This window comes from Rhinatrema bivittatum, chromosome 6 (assembly GCF_901001135.1).
Source record: "Rhinatrema bivittatum chromosome 6, aRhiBiv1.1, whole genome shotgun sequence".
NCBI classification, from domain to species: domain Eukaryota; kingdom Metazoa; phylum Chordata; class Amphibia; order Gymnophiona; family Rhinatrematidae; genus Rhinatrema; species Rhinatrema bivittatum.
This window is the reverse complement of record NC_042620.1, coordinates 106,915,297-106,932,051: the sequence shown is the minus strand read 5'-3', so window position 1 is coordinate 106,932,051 and position 16,755 is coordinate 106,915,297. Positions and strand designations below refer to the sequence as shown.

Below are 16,755 nucleotides of genomic sequence, written 5' to 3'. Positions count from 1 at the left end.
CACCAGATAAACCCAGAGAATGACAAATCACAGCCAGGTCACATGCAACAGACAAATGATCAAGGGGTGGAAAAATTTTCAAGAAATTTGGGTGCCAGCCAAAATCCCATCCAGCCAGCCCAACCTTTTTTTTGTGGGGTTTTTTTTTTTTTTTTGTTTTCACCAATTTTGCCTATTTCTCTATTTTTGGATTTTTCTTACTTTGCTCATATTTTTTATTTTGTCATGTTAACTTTTTTTTTTTAATCCTTTTTGCCTTTGTTCTCCTTCCCTAACTCCTCCCTCTCTCTGCCCATTCTCCTCCCCTACATCACTAGTTCTTTTTCCCCTTTTCCAGGTTTGCCACAGCAGAAGTGGCTCTTCTCTGGCCACCAAAAGAGATGCATGGCTAAGCTGCGGCGTACTTACAATGTCACCATACGCCCTTCCCTCCTGAGCTTGCAGTGTCTGTGGTGACAAGACTGAACAGCACTGCCATTTTTAATTCCTCTATCAGGCAGCCAGAGCACCCCCCCCCCCCCCCCCCCTTTGCAGGATCATTCACTCCCATTTGTGCATCTCTGACTTATGGAACTCAGATGGATGTGACTAATTCCTTTTCCAGGTGCTAGCAGCTTCTTTCACTAAGAAACACATCCATTTTTACACTGCAGTCACCTCTGCTAATAAAGAGCCATAAATGGTGGTGGGGCAGAGGGTAATGAGAATAAAATAAAAATCACAAACTAATTTGCTTTCATGTCTTTCAAGCAGAGGTTCAGCACAACTGACAGAATTGGGATGTGTATACAGTATCTGCATTTGTACCAGAAACCACCACGGACTGAGAAGTACTCAAACCTGCCATCCCCTGCTCCCTTCAGATCCGGACCTGCATTTGTGTATTCATCCCAGCTCTCACTTACTGCATCAGTTACAGCAGTACGCCAATAGAGGAACACAGTACAGTGTGTCAGTAGAGGAACACAGTATTCCAAGCCTGGAATATATACCTCTTTTTGCTTTTCTTTCTTTTTTTTCTTTTCCTTCTTCTGTTTTTTAGAATTTTTCTTATGCTTCTCTTTTTTCTCTTTGACTTGGCTTCCGTTCCACTTTGCGAATCTGCGGAGGACTCTGAGGAAGATTCTGAGTCGCTGGAGCTCTCTGAGTCACTGGATGAGGAGGAAGATTTATGCTTTTTCTTCTCTTCCTTTTTAGCTTTAGACAAAAGAAAATGTGTGTTGAGCTGTCAATGCACCTCCCACGCAATATATTCTCACCAGAACATCTCACTTAATTGATTCCCTAAAATAACTTCCAAACATATTACACTTATTGCATGAAAAATAGTCAAATTGTCAGTTACAGCTCATTTTAAACTTGCTTTATTTTGATAAAAAATTACATCATCCCACATTCACAAAAAACAGTTTACCAAACATAAACTGACATCCTTAAAGCATTTAGTACTACTACATAGTGCTGCACACTTAAACCAATTACTATAAAATCAAAATGAACATGTAAATTATGTTAGCTCACTCAGAAGTGCATGGCTGAGAATGATGTATCTTTGAAGGATACTAAAAGAACAAAGAAATTAGGGTATCCCAGTAGAGAGGTTGCAATAAATGCTAAGTGGAGCAGGAGCCTTTAAGTAAAGAGCAGATAGAACAAACAGATTCCAAATTACCCCTGCTGACTGATAAGCAGGTTATTAATAAAAACAAAACACATACTTTGAAAAGTCTATATATAAATGCTAGAAGTCTAAAAATTAAGATGGGAGCATTAGAGTGTATAGCACTGAATGTGGATATAACTGGCATCTCAGAGACCTGGTGGAAAGAGGATAACCATTGGGACACTAATATCAGGGTACACATTATATCAAAATGATAGAACGGCTCAAATAGGTGGAGGGGTGCCTATATATATAATCAAGTTATTAAAACACACATATCCACAATTGCTTTTCGAGAAGAATACTGAAGAGCAGAGCTTCCTGCATGGGTACATGTAGGTTGACGTCAGATTGAAATCTGACTCCGTCTCCCAACTGCTATCAGGAGTACATTATACTCATTGGTCCTGAGTCCATCTGTCTACACTAACGAAAACGAAATTATCAGGTAAGTAATTTCTCCATTATTACTATGCTGCTAATTACGTTAGCTTCCCTAATTTCTTTTAGCATTTCATTGGCTGTCTGCTCATTCTGGCCCGTTGGACGATAATACACCCCCACTTTTATTCACCTGGAATTTTCTATCCATAAAGATTCAACATTACATTTTGATTCCTGCAGGACTTCTATTCTGTTTGACTCAGTGCCCTCTTATTTATATATATATATATATTCCTTTTATTTATATATATATTCAAACAGAATAGCAGGAATCAACGTAATTAGCTGCATAGTAATAATGGAGAAATTACTTACCTGATAATATATATATTTATATACTTACCTGATAAAATATATATATATATATATATTTATATATATATATATATATATATAAATAAAAGAGGGCACTGAGTCAAACAGAATAGAAGTCCTGCAGGAATGTACCCATGCAGGAAGCTCTGCTCTTCAGTATTCTTCTCAAAAAGCAATTGTGGATATGTGTGTTTTAATAACTTGATTAACTTGGCCTGGTTGAACTTATTTCCAACTGGAGACCGCCAGTGCACTCAACCGAAAAACGCCGGCAACTATGGGTGTTTTGAACTAGGGGTAAAACCTGGCTTACCCGTGCTTGTCTTGCTCTCAGGGATTGTCACCTGAGGTATCCGGATTTTGGGGCAGCCATGGGCAGGATGCTGAGTCCATCTGTCTACACTAATGAAAACAAAATTATCAGTTAAATAATTTCTCCATTTCCTAGCGTGTAGCAGATGGACTCAGGACCAATGGGATGTACAAAAGCTACTCCCGAACCGGGTGGGAGGCTGCCCATGGCCCACTTAGTACTGCCTTTGCAAATGCTGTGTCCTCCCGGGCCTGAACATCCAAACTGTAGAACCTTGAGAAGGTGTGAATGGAGGACCACGGCGCCGCCCGACAGATCTCGGCGGGTGACAGCATCTTGGTTTCTGCCCAGGATACTGCCTGGGCCCTTGTGGAATGGGCCTTGACTTGTAGAGGTGGAGGCTTTCCTGCCTCTACGTAGGCCGCCTTGATCACTTCTTTGATCCAGCGGGCTATGGTCGCCGGCTCTCCCACTGTGAAGTACGAATAGGTGGTCCGTCTTTCGTACGGATTCCGATCTTTCCAGGAATTGGACTAGGAGTCTGCCAACATTCAGATGGCGAAGGCAGCGTGAGTCTTCCGAGTCCTTATGTTCATCTGGAGATGGCAGCGAGATGGTTTGATTTAGATGGAAATGAGAAACCACCTTGGGAAGGAAGGAGGGTACAGTGCTGATCTGTATGGATCCCGGTGTGAATCTAAGGAACGGTTCCTGACAGGATAGTGCTTGAAGTTCGGAAAAGCAACAGGCTGAACATATTGTCACAAGGAATGCAGTCCTCAAGGTCAGGAGCTGTAGTGACAGACTGCGTGTGGGTCTGAAGGAAGTTCCCATCAGGAAGTCTAGTACTAGATTGAGATTCTATAGGGGCACCAGCCACTTTAGTGGTGGTTGGATTTGCTTGACCCCTCTCAGGAAACAGGAAACGTGTGGATGGGATGATAGACTGATGCCGTCCACTTTGGCTCTCAAGCAGGCCAGCACGGGCACCTGAACCTTGGAGTTGAGAGACAACCCCTTCTTCAAGCCATCCTGCAGAAATTCCAGGATCACGGGGATTTTGACTGTCCGCGGAAGGATGTCGCGGGCCTCACACCAGGCTTTGAATATTCTCCATATTCATATGTAAGTTAGAAACGTGGAAAACTTGCGTGCTCGGAATAAGGTGTCAAGCACTGCCCCCGAGTATCCGCTCTTCTTCAGGCGAGTCCTCTCAATGGCCAGACCGTAAGACAGAATCGAGTTGGGTCTTCGTGGAGGATCTGTCCTTGTTGGAACAGGTCCCTGTGTGGGGGTAGATACAGAGAGTTCCCTGCCAGAAGTCTTCGCATGTCTGCGTACCATGGCCTTCTTGGCCAGTCCAGGGCCACTAAAAGTACTAGCCCCCCATGGTGTTCTATCTTGCGGATGATCCCGCCCAGTAGTGGCCATGGGGGAAAGGCGTACAAGCAGGTCTTCCTGTGGCCAGGTCTGGACGAGGGCGTCAATTCCCTGGGATTGTGGTTCTCGTCTGTGACTGAAGAACTTGGGAACTGGACTGGGTTGCCAGAAGATCCATGGCTGGTGTTCCCCAGCAGTTTACTATCAACTGGAAGGCTGTGGTGGACAGCATCCATTCCCCTGGGTCTAGACTCTCTCTGTTAAGGTAATCCGCAGTGAAGTTGTCTTTTCCCACGATGGGGGCGGCTGAGATCCCTTGTAGGTTTGCTTCCGCCCACGCCATTAGGGGGTCTATTTCCAGGGACACCTGTTGGCTTCTGGTTCCTCCCCTGGTGGTTGATGTAGGCAATTGTTACGGCGTTGTCTGACATGACTGATGGATTCGCCCCGGAGTCTGTGACTGAATCGAAGGCAGGCTAGTCTGACTGCCCGGGCTTCTACTCTGTTGATGTTCCACCCAGACTCTTCCTTGTCCCATTGCCCCTGGGCCGTCAGTTCCTGGCAGTGGGCGCCCCATCCGTAGTAAGCAAGACCCAGGTCGGTGAGGATAGCCTTACTCCCTTGCTCAGATGGTCTTCTTGTAGCCACCACTGGAGCTGGGTCCTCACCTCTGTCGGTAGCTGGAGGTGAATGGAGTAGTTCTGGGACATCGGGTTACATCGCGACAGTAGGGAACGTTGTAGTGGTCACATGTGGGCCCTTGCCCATGGGACGACTTCTAGAGTTGATGTCATGAGGCAGAGGACTTGGAGGTAGTCCCATACTTTGGGGCGAAAACAGGTCAACAGGTTTTGCAACTGGTTCAGTTTTCTTCTCCTTGTAGGGGAAGAATGACCTTGTCTTGTTTGGTGTCGAACTGGGCTTCCAGGTATTCTAGGGATTGGGAGGGCTGCAGGCAGCTCTTGGTTGTGTTGACGACCTATGCAAGATTCTGCAGTAGATTCTTGACTCTGGTGGTCGCCTGGTGACTTTCCTCTGGATATTTTGCCCTGATCAGCCAATTGTCCAGATATGGATGTACGAGGATTCCTTCTCTCCTCAGTGTCGCCGCCACTACAACCATGATTTTGGTGAATGTCTGAGGGGCAGTGGCTAGTCCGAAGGGTAGCGCCCGGAACTGGTAGTGATGGTCCAGTATTGCGAAATGTAGGAAGCTCTGATGGTCGTGATGGACCTGGATGAGGAGATAGGCTTCTGACAGATCCAGAGAGGTCAGAAGTTCCCCGGCTGTACTGCCCTTATGACCGAGCGTAGGGTTTCCATGCGAAACTGTGGTACCCTCAGGTAGCAATTGACGGACTTGAGGTCCAGGATGGGCCGGAACGTTCCCTCTTTCTTGGGGATGATAAAATAGATGGAATAGTGCTCAGTATTTTGTTGGTGCGTGGGCACCGGTGTTATTGCCCTTAGGGCGAGAAGTTTTGTCAGTGTGGTTTCCACTGCAGTCCTCTTGGAGGGGGCGTGGCATGGTGATTTAACAAATTTGTCTGGAGGGATAGTGTGGAAGTCCAGGTAGTATCCCTCTCGAATGATGTTAGGACCCACTTGTCCGACGTTATCTCAACCCATCTTTGGTAGAATAGAGCAAGCCTGCCCCCTATGGCTTCTTCCTGTGGATGGGTCTGTTGATTTTCATTGTGGGGTGTGGCTGGGGCCTGGACCAGAGCCAGCTCCCCTCTTGTTGTCTCTGTTCCAAAAGGACTGGTCCTCCCTGCGGGGTGAGGTGCTTGGTATGTGTTTTTGTATGGTCTAAACCGCTGAGTTCCTCTGTCCTTGGATCTTCGGGGAGAGGGGCATTGGTTTCTTTTGTTTCTGTCCTCCGGTAATCGAGGTAATGGGGATTCGCCCCATTTGTCGGCGATCTTCTCCAGTTCGCTTCCAAACAGGAGGGCCCCTTTAAAGGGCATTCTTCTGAGTTTCATCTTGGAAGTCGCATCGGCTGACCAACTTCGGAGCCAGAGTTGCCTTCTGGCTGCCACTATGGATGAGATGCCCCTGGCTGAGGTGCGCACCAGGTTGGAGGTCGCATCCGTGAGGAACGATATGGCCGGTTCTAATGTTTCGACGGATGTTGTTGTGTCCCTGGAAAGCGACAAGCAGACATGTGTCACCACGGCGCAGCAGGCAGCGATCTGCAGGGACATGGCTGCGACATTAAATGACCGTTTAAGGATGGATTCCTGACGTCTGTCCTGGGTATCCTTCAACTGGAATAGTGGTGCGCTTTGAGACCGTGCAGACCATGGCGTCCACCTTGGGGAACCCCAGTAGTTCTTTGGCTGAGGGTTCCAGGGGGTATAGGGCTTTTAGGGCCCGTTCTCCTTTGAAGCAGGCATCCGGGGCATTCCATTCCAGGTCAATCAGTTGTACGGCCTGCAGCTTTGGGAAATGGCATGAGGCTTGATGGAGCCCGACCAAACAGGGTTCCTCTTTGCCTCCACTGCGGTGCTTGTGCCTGGGATGGCCAGCGTCTTCAGGCTCAGAGATATGAGATCTGATAACTTGTCTTTGGAGAACAAACGCATCATGGTTCGGTATGGTTCCATTCCTAAAAGGATTTCCCCTTCCTCCAGGGAGTCTGGCTCTTCTTCTGAAGTGTCTGTGTCCCGTAAGGGGAGGCTTTTGCCCAGATGAGGCACGTTTCGGGGAGGTCGACAGGGGCCTGGAAGGTTATGTTCCTCTGGTGGAGACTCTGGCTGTGCCACAGGTGGCACAGATTGCGCCTGGACGAAGTTTTGCAGCCCTTTGAAGAATTCCACCCAGGAAAAGGTCCCTGGGTCTATACTGAATCCAGCGGTGTTCCCTGAGAAGCCCTTCTGAGGAGGGCCCGAGCCGGGATAGAGAGGTCCGGTGCGCTGTCATTGGTGGAGCCGAATTCCTCCATTGACTGAGGGGGGGCCTTGCCTCAGTTCCACCAGAGCCTCTTCGCACTGTAGGCAGAGGGCAGAGGTCACTTCGTGTTGCTCAGCTCTCAGGTGGCAGGCTGGGCAGAAGGCTTGTCCCTTGGCTTTCTTGGCTGGCGGTGCCATGATTTGTGCGATTGGAGTGGCTCAAGACTCGTCTATGTGCGTATGTGTGCATTCCGGATGCGCTGACGCTGTGCGTGCAAGATATGCATGCAGGCCTGTGCTTAGGGTGATGCGTGCGCTGCTGCACGCACTGCTGTGCACACAAGTAGTTTATGCGCCCGGCTTGCCGCTGTGCGCACGGCTCGGTTGTGCAGACAATATGGCAATCAAGGGGGGGAAATGGCACCGACACCCACACGGGCAAGATGGTGACTCCCTCAGAAGGTCTCCATGTGGACGGACCCTCTCACCAGACCAGGGCCTAGCCTGGTTGGGGCTGCTCAATCCAATGGAACAGATGCCGGATGGCGATCTGTGCGGCTCACCGAGCCTCGGAGACCAGAGACTTAAATAAAGTTTCTACCTTACCTTGTCTCTGCATTTCCCAGTCTCGTGCCGGGCGGTCTCTGGCTGCGGGGGGAGAGGGGAATACCTTCACCGCCGCACTCGGTATTGCACCCATTGCCTCTCAGCCACTCAAGGGGCTAAGTCCTCGCCGGGAACCGGCTACCGGACCGAGGTTTACCTGTGAGGGATCTTGGAAATCACCTCAGGAATTCGACTGTGGGAGGGACCCTTCGGTATCTCCGCAGGAGAGCGGGGCTCATCTTGTAGAGGTAAGATTTTCTCTCTTCTTTTGTTTTGGATTTTCTAACACTGTGCAAGCATGTGTGTGTCCCAAACTGCTAAGGAGACGGAGAAATACTGAAGAGCAGGGCTTCCTGCATGGGTATATGTAGGCTGACGTCAGATTGAAATCTGACTCCTTCTCCTAACTGCTATCAGGTATACACTATACCCATTGGTCCTGAGTCCATCTGCTAAACGCTAGGAAATGGGCGATTTCAATTACCCCAGTATTGACTGGGTGAATGCCACATCAGGACATGCTAAAGAAGTTCTTAGATGAAATAAATGACTGCTTTATGGAGCAGCTGGTATTACAACCAACAAGAGGGGAAACTATTTTAGACCTGGACTTTAGTGGAACATAGGATTTGGTGCGAGAGGTAACAGTGTTTGGAACCACTTGGCAACAGTGATCACAACATGATTACATTTGACCCAATAACTGGAGGAAGGACACTAAAGCAATCTACTGTGACAGCATTAAACTTTCAAAAGGGTGACTATGATAAAATGACCTGCTATTAAGTTGACTTAGAAAATAGCCACTGCTATTACTAGCAACGGTAACATGGAATAGACTTAGTTTTTGGGTACTTGCCAGGTTCTTATGGCCTGGATTGGCCACTGTTGGAAACAGGATGCTGGGCTTGACGGACCCTTGGTCTGACCCAGTATGGCATGTTCTTATGTTCTTATGATTAGGAAAAAACTGAAAGGAGCAGCTACAAAGGTTAAGAGTTAAAAATACTAACTTGGAAGCTCAAACCAGATACATTCCATGCATTAGAGAAGGCAAAAGGAAGGCTAAACAACTACTGGCATAGTTAAAAGGTGAGGTGAGAGAGGGTAAATAGCTAAAAGAATATCTTTCAAGAAATGGAAAAAGGATCTGAATGAAGAAAACGGGAAACAGCATAAGTTATATGCAAAGCAGTGATCAAGAAGGCAAAGAGAATTTAAAAAGAAACTTGCCCTGGAAGCAAAACTCATAATAAAAACTTTTTCAGGTACATTCGAAATAAAAAGCTAACAAGGGAGTCAGCTGGACTATTAGATGATCAAGGGGTAAAAGGGGCACTTAGGGATGACAAGGCCATAACAGAGAGATTAAATGAATTCACTGAGGAAGATGTAAGAGATACTCATGCCAGAAATGAGTCAAAGGTGATGATTCACAAGAAATGAAACAAATCTCAGTATATCTGGAAGATGTAATAGGGCAAATTGACAAACTAAAGAGTAGCAAATCACCTGGACCAGATGGTATACATCCCAGAGCTGAATACTGAAAAATTAAACTGCAGCCCTGCTATTGATAATTTGTAAAATAGTCTACGGTACCTGAAAACTGGAGGGTTCCTAATATAATTCTAATTTTTAAAAATGGATCCACACATGATCTAGGAAACTACAGACCAGTGAGTCTGATGTCTATCCCAAAATGGTAGAAACTATCATAAAGAACAAAATTACTGAACATATAGATAGGCATAGTTTAATGGGACAAAGCCAACATGCATTTAGCCAAGGGAAGACTTGCCTCATTAATCTGCTACATTTTTTTTTGAGGGTATAAATAAACATGTGATTAAAGGTGAGCAGTTGATATAGTGTATCTGGATTTCCAGAAAGCATTTGAGAAAGTCCCTCATGAGAGACTTCTTAGAAAATTAAAAAGTCATGGGATAGAGGGCAGTATCCTATTATGTATTGGGAACTGGTTAAAAGATAAACAGAGAGTAGGTTTAAATGGCAAATTTTCTCAGTGGAGAAAGATGAATAGTGGAGTGTCCCAGGGATCTGTTCTGGGACCACTACTTTTTAATCTATTTATAAATGACCTGGAAATGGGAATAATGAGTGAGGTGATTGAATTTGTCGATAACAACAAATTATTCAAAGTTGTTAAATCACAAGAGGATTCTGAGAAATTTTAAGAGGACCTTGCAAAACTGGGAGAGTAGGCATGAAAATGGAAAATTAAATTTATTTATTTATTTTATACTGTGGACATGTGGAAAGTGATGCACTTAGAGAAGAGTAACCCAAAATATAGCTGTTCAATGAAGATTCCACATTTGGAGTCACCATTCAGGAAAAGGATCTAAGTGTTGCTGATAACGTATAGGAAAATTGGTTCTTACCTGCTAATTTTCGTTCCTGTAGTACCACGGATCAGTCCAGACAGCAGGTTGTGTCCCCTGTCCAGCAGATGGAACCAGAGAAAAAAAATAACTGAAAGGCATACCATATATGGGCATAGTTCACCCTGCACTCCTCAGTATAAACATTAAAGCAGAAAAAGAAATCTAATAAGGTCAAGCAAGTAACAATTCAACAGTAATAATATAACGCCAATTTGGAACAGTGTTATACATAGCTCTTAATTGTGAAAGTAACATCCGGTGCCTTATGAATCCTATATTTAATACTTCTGTAGGATAAAAAAGGCATTTACCAGGGCTGCAAAAGGAAAAAGACTACGAGCGGACTGAAAAAGTAGACCGGGAGGGAGTCTGAACTGATCTGTGGTATTACAGGAATGAAAATTAGCAGGTAAGAACCAATTTTCCTTTCCCTGTACGAACCCGAATCAGTCCAGACAGTGGGATGTACCAAAGCTTCCCTAGTTAGCGTAGGACCGAGACAGTCCCGCTCAGATTACATGTCTGCCGAAGGAACCAAATATAGGTGCCTGAATGTCGAAATGATAATGCCGAGCAAACGTATGTAAGGATTTCCAAGTGGCCGCTCTGCAAATTTCTTGCGGGGAAACCAGCTGGCTCTCCGCCCAAGAAGCAGCTTGCGAGCGCAAGGCTTTTAGACCCTCCTGAACCGGCTGGCCCCGGCAGAGATACGCGGACACAATTGCTTCCTTTAGCCAGCGAGCTATAGTAGCTTTAGAGGCCTTCTGCCCCTTTTGAGGGACGCTCCCATAAAAGAAAGAGATGATCGGAAACTCTGAAATCATTAGTGACCTGTAAGTAGTGCAAGCGAACTCGCTTAACATCCAAACGGCGTAAATCACGACTAGCCGAGCTAGCAATATCCTCCTGAGAAAAGGCAGGGAGCTCCACTGACTGAGTGACATGAAAGGAGGAGACTACCTTTGGCAGGAAAGAGGAAACAGTCTTTAAAGAGCCCCCGAATCTGAGAACCTCAAGAGGGGTTCTCTCCAGGACAAAGCTTGCAGTTCAGAAAGCCTCCGGGCCGAATAAATAGCCACCAGAAACACTATCTTAAGCGTGAGGTCTTTGAGCGTGGACCGACACAGAGGTTCAAAAGGCGCCTCGTAGAGAACCCGAAGGACCAGGTTAAGACTCCAAGATGGGCATGTATGCCGGACAGGCAGATTCAAATGCTTAGCCACCTTAAGAAAACACACCACATCTGGATGGGCTGCCACTGCGTAACAGTCTAATTTCCCCAAAGAGAGCTAAGAGCTGAGACTTGAACATGCAAGGAGTTGAAAGACAAGCCCTTGGAGAGACCATTCCTGAGAAAGGAGAGAACTAGAGAGACCGAGGCCCTGCGCGTCGAAACCTCAAGTTCCGCACACGTTATCAAACACTCTACAAACCCGAACATATGCCAGCGACGTAGAAGTTTTACGAGCCCGCAACAGCGTGGAGATGACTTCCTCCTTAGTCTCTCTTTCTTAGACGCCTCCGTTCAAAAGCCAGGCCGCTAGACAAAAGCGATCCGCCTGCTCGAAAAATACGGGACCTTGTTGGAGGAGATTGGGGAGGTGACCGAGTCGAAGGGGGCCATCTGATGCGAGATTCACGAGGTCCACAAACCATGGTCTGCAGGGCCACTCCGGCACGATGAGAATTACCGGCCCATTGTGAACCTCTATCCTTCGGAGTACCTTTCCCACCAGAGGCCATGGCGGAAATACATAGAGGAGGACATCGCTTGGCCAGGGCAAGATCAGAGCATCCATGCCCTCCGAGCTGTGTTCCCTTCTGCGACTGAAGAACCTGGGAGCTTTTGCGTTTCTCAAGGTGGTCATCAAGTCCAGGTGGGAAACCCCCCACTTGTGTACAACTAGGTCCATCGCCTCTTCTGACAATTCCCACTCTCCGGGCTCGAGATACTGACGACTGAGGAAATCGGCCTGAACATTCTCCTTCCCTGCAATGTGTGAGGCCCCCAGGCGTTCCAAGTGACGCTCCACCAATCGAACAGCTTGCTGGCCTCCAGGGCCACCAGGCGACTCCTGGTGCCCCCCATGCGATTGATATAAGCCACCGTCGTTGCATTGTCTGAGAGGACTCTCACCGCCTTGTGGCGAAGCAAGATAAGGAAGAACTTGAGAACCAGAAGGACCGCCCGGGCCTCCAGATGGTTGATGTGCCAATTGGACTGGACTGTGGACCACCGGCCCTGAGTCGATAGAGACTGACACATCGCCCCTCAGCCGGAGAGACTGGCATCCGTCGTCACAATCATCCACTGGGGAGACTCCAGGGGCATTCACTTTGAGAGGTGATCAAGAGAGAGCCACTTCCGTATGCGGACGACAGTAAGTTCGGGAAGTGGTAGAATTGCCTGCAAATCCTCTGAAAACAGCTTCCAACGGGCAAGCAAAGCTTTCTGCAAGGGTGGCGTATGCGCAAACGCCCAGGGAGCCAAATCTATGGTGGAGGCCATGGAGCCCAGTACTTGAAGGCAATCCCAGACCATGGGCTGCGAGAGAGAGATACGAAAAGCTGTACCTGATTCATGAGCTTGAGCACCCTGGCTTTGGGTAGGGAGATCTTGGATTCGCGGGTGTCGAAGCGAGCTCCCAGAAATTCCAGAACTTGAGAGGGTTTGAGGTTGCTCTTGGAGTAGTTGACTATTCATCCGAGAGAGGTAAGCAGCAATACGACACGGCTCACTGCCGTCACACAGAGCTCAATCGACTTCACCCGGATAAGCCAATTGTCCAGGTAGGGATGGACTAGGACTCCTTCTTGCCGAAGAAAAGCCGCTACTACCACCATCATCTTGGTGAACGTGCGAGGAGCAGTGGCCAATCCAAACGGGAGAGCCTGAAACCGCAGGTGCTGGCCCAGAATTTCGAAGCGAAGGAACCTTTGGTGCTCCTTGCGAATAGGGAAGTGCAGATAAGCCTCCATGAGGTCGAGAGAAGCCAGAAACTCGCCGGAGCGAACCGTCGCTATGACCGCCCCCAGGGTTTCCATTCAAAAATGGGGAACCTTGAGAGCCCGACTGACCCACTTGAGGTCTAGGATCGGTCGGAAAGAGCCGTCCGTCTCGGGCACGACAAAGTAAATGGAATACTGGCCGGATCCTTGTTCGTTTGGAGGAACAGAAACTATGGCCCCTAGCTCCAGGAGTCTGTCGAGGGTTTGACACACCGCAGGCCTTTTCCGAGTGCTGCAAGGAAATATCAGGTGGCAGTCCGGAAGGTCTCGAGTAAATTCTACAGCGTAACAGTTTCAGATCACATCCAGGACCCATTGATCCGTAGTAATTTTGGGCCATTCCCTGATAAAAGGGACAGACATCCACCTAAGACGGGAATGGAGGAATGGGCCTTCCGCATCTCATTGTGAGGACTTGGCGCCGGAACTTTGGGGGTTTCCATCTCGGAATGGCCGACGTCCCCGAAAGGAATGAGACCATGCCTGATATCTGGAGGGGGTATTCCGCTGAAAAGACCCACGCAGCTTGTTGTACCTGCGCTGACCTCTGAAACGAGAGCGCGAAGGAAAAAAGGATTTGGACTGTTTAGGGCGGTCCTCAGGCACTTATGAACCTTGTTGTCTCCCAAGGATTTAATAAGCTGTTCCAGGTCCTCCCCAAAAAGCAACTTACCCTTAAAAGGGAAGAGAGCCCAACTGTGACTTAGAAGAGGAATCCGCCACCCAGTTACGTAGCCAAAGGAGTCGCCTAGCGGAGACCATGGCTCTTGCCTGCACCCAAAGGAGATCATAAAGGGCGTCAGCACCATACACAATTGCCCCTTTGAGCCACTCTGCTTGTTTGGCTTCTGCAGCTGGGAGGTTCTGGGTGCTGAGTAATTGTTGAACCCACCTAAGGCTCATCCGCTGCATGAGACTGCTACACACCATCGCGCGGACCCCTAAGGACAGCACCTCAAAGATTCGCTTGAGGTATAGCTCCAACTTGCGGTCTTGAAGATCTTTTAAAGCAGTCGACCCCACCACTGGGATGGTAGTGCGTTTGGTGACCGTGGACACCGAAGCATCAACTTTGGGGACTTTAAGCATGTCGAGGGCCGGATCTGGCAGGAGATACAGATTATCCATCACCCTGCCCACCCGGAGGCCAGAATCAGGGGATTCCTATTCCCGGAGTAGGAGCTGCATAAGCATAGGATGAAACGGGAAGGTAAAAGGCAGAGCCCGTAAGCTAGCTAGGATCGGATCCACGGTACAGGAAGTGGATGCACTGGCAGAAGTGGAGGCACCTGTAGTATCTTCCGGTGGGACTTCAATCCCTAGTTCATCCAGAACAAAGGGAATAAGCGGATTCAGCTCCTCACGTTTAAATAACCACAGGACCTGTGAGTCATCTTCTACGAGTGGATTCACAAGCAGCAGATCTGAATCAGAATCTGGCAAAGGAGCAGGCTGCGGAGGGTGAAGAGTATCTGAGCCCCCGGCTACAGTGCGGACCCTAGTAGCCCCCCTGCGGGTCTGGTGGGCCAGAGCCCTGGCCATTGCGGACCCTAGTAGCCCCCTGCGGGTCCGGTGGGCCAGAGCCCTGGCTATCGACCAAATGAGGAATCTTAGCTGGGGGAGGGCCCGGAACGGGATCCCCCTGTGCCTCCAAGCTAGCCAAAAAAGGCCTGTGTAGAAGAAGCACGAACTCTGTGGAAAAACCATGGTAAGACTTGTCAGGTTCCTGTGGGGAGGGGCCCCTTGAGAATCAAAATTTGTAACAGGGGGGCCCCATGGGGCTTAAGTCAGACAGAGAGTGTAATAAATCGGGCTCCCCTCCCCCCTGAGGCTCTGAAACTGCTTCGAGGTCAGGGCACAAAATGGCCGCTGTTCCTGCGATTTTCCGAGGGAGGGCCGGCCCGGACGCAATTTTAGCGACCCCGGGTCATCAACTTAGAAGCAGTCCCGGAGGGTCCTTCCCCTCTGGGTAAGCAGACAGAGTAGAGCCCTTTGCGGGAGAGCCGTGAAGCAGGCTCCCCACAGGTGAGGCAGAGAGATGACCTTGGCATCGGGCGGCAAGAAATCAGCTGAGCTGAAAAAAACAGTGAAGCGCAGGAGCCGGCAAAACAGCTGTGAGGTGCTTAAATCCCTGCCAGTTGGTGTAACAGCCACATAGACTTTTTCCCTCTGCTTCAGATTAAAACAAGCAGAAATAATGTCTCTAATCCCCCTCCCCCCCCCCCTTTTTTTTTTAAACTTTGTTGAACTTTCACCACAACAGAGGAATGGCAACGTCTCTGCAAGGGGACCTGAGGTAAGAACATCTCAGGGGAGACCAAAACAGTAAGGGGGAGTGACTGGACCACCAGTATCACCCCTGTGCAGGGAAATTGTTATGGCTACTGGGAATTGGAGTCTTAGGCTGAATAATCAAGGGGAAATCCCCCCTAGGACTCCTTAAGAGCTAGGAGACAGAACTGTCTCCTGTAAATTTAAAAACTCTGTTCCAACCTTTTTTTTTTTTATATTTTAATACTTGCTTGACCCAATGTACGAGAAGAAAACACTGAAATATCTCTGAGGAGAGGAACCACAGGTTCGTCCTCCTGCATCTGCTGGAATCAGAGAAATACTGGGGAGTGCAGGATGAGCTATGCCCATATATGGTATGCCTTTCAGTTATTTTTTTCTCTGGTTCCATCTGCTGGACAGAGGACACAGTCTGGACTGATCCGGGTACGTACAGGGAATGAAACCTTCTGTTCAGTGTGCTGCAGTAGTCAAGAAAAGAAATAGTATGGTAGGCACTATTAGGAAAGGAATGTAAAATAAAACAGAGAACAACATAATACCTCTGTATCACTCCATGCTGTGACTTCATCTTGAATATAGTGTGAAGTTCTGATCACTGTACCTCAAAAAAGATATAGCTGAGGCAAGATGCTGTCTCTCTGAGAGGCACAGGTGACTTCTTTTGCTGCTGTTTTTTCTTGGTAAATATGCCTCATACTATATGTAAAGGCAAGATCAGGGAGATTTCCCCACCTTCTCCCATGGTTGACCTAAGGCAGCAGAAAATTGAAGGGTTCATCGCAGAGTATACCCGGTGCTGGATCCATTGTGGTGGTGGCCACTGGGCATGTGGCTCCACTGCTGGATGAAAAATTCTCATTAAGACCCAGAGTGCCGAGGACTCCTTTCCTCCCCCCTGATGACATCACTGGAGGAGGTTTTCCTTCTTTGTGTGGCTACGAGAGGGCTGAACTAGTAAATGTCTGGGGAAGCCTTTGCCTTCGATATTACAGGACCTGCGTGCAAGAGGCTAGTGCAGCATTTGTCTCCATTGGGAGACTTGAGCAAATCAGCACTGGAAGGAGATATACTGGATAGTTCCTCGCTTTTGCTCTCGACGCCTTTGGTGGTAGGGGAAGTTGCTTCAGGCCTGGCGCTGAAATTACTAGCAATGAAAACAAGTGAGACCCATTTATAAAGTGTTTTTGAATAAACCTCAAATTATAACATTAGATTCTGCTTGGACTGCTTTCGTCTCTTTTGAAAAATCTGTATTAACTTTGGAAGATGTTACCTTGGATATTAACCGTCGCATACAGTCTTCTGAAATTTTTATTTGTCCATAAAGAAGAACTGGATGATTTGGATCAAAGGGCCACTGATATTCAGAATATACAAGCTAATTTGGTTCAGAGTGAAATAATTCATAGTAAAAATCTGTAAAATACTGAA

The 16,755-nt window shown here is 47.8% G+C and overlaps 1 protein-coding gene across 8 annotated transcripts in view; it reads right to left on the bottom strand.

Annotated features, from left to right (window-relative positions):
• PPIG (peptidylprolyl isomerase G) overlaps positions 1–16,755 on the bottom strand; it is a 204,239-nt gene that overhangs the window by 83,541 nt on the left and 103,943 nt on the right. For all 8 annotated transcript variants that reach the window (XM_029605696.1, XM_029605695.1, XM_029605694.1 and 5 more), the window contains one exon: positions 993–1,197. In XM_029605696.1, coding sequence (XP_029461556.1) covers positions 993–1,197 — 205 coding nt within the window. The remainder of the gene's footprint in view (positions 1–992; positions 1,198–16,755) is intronic.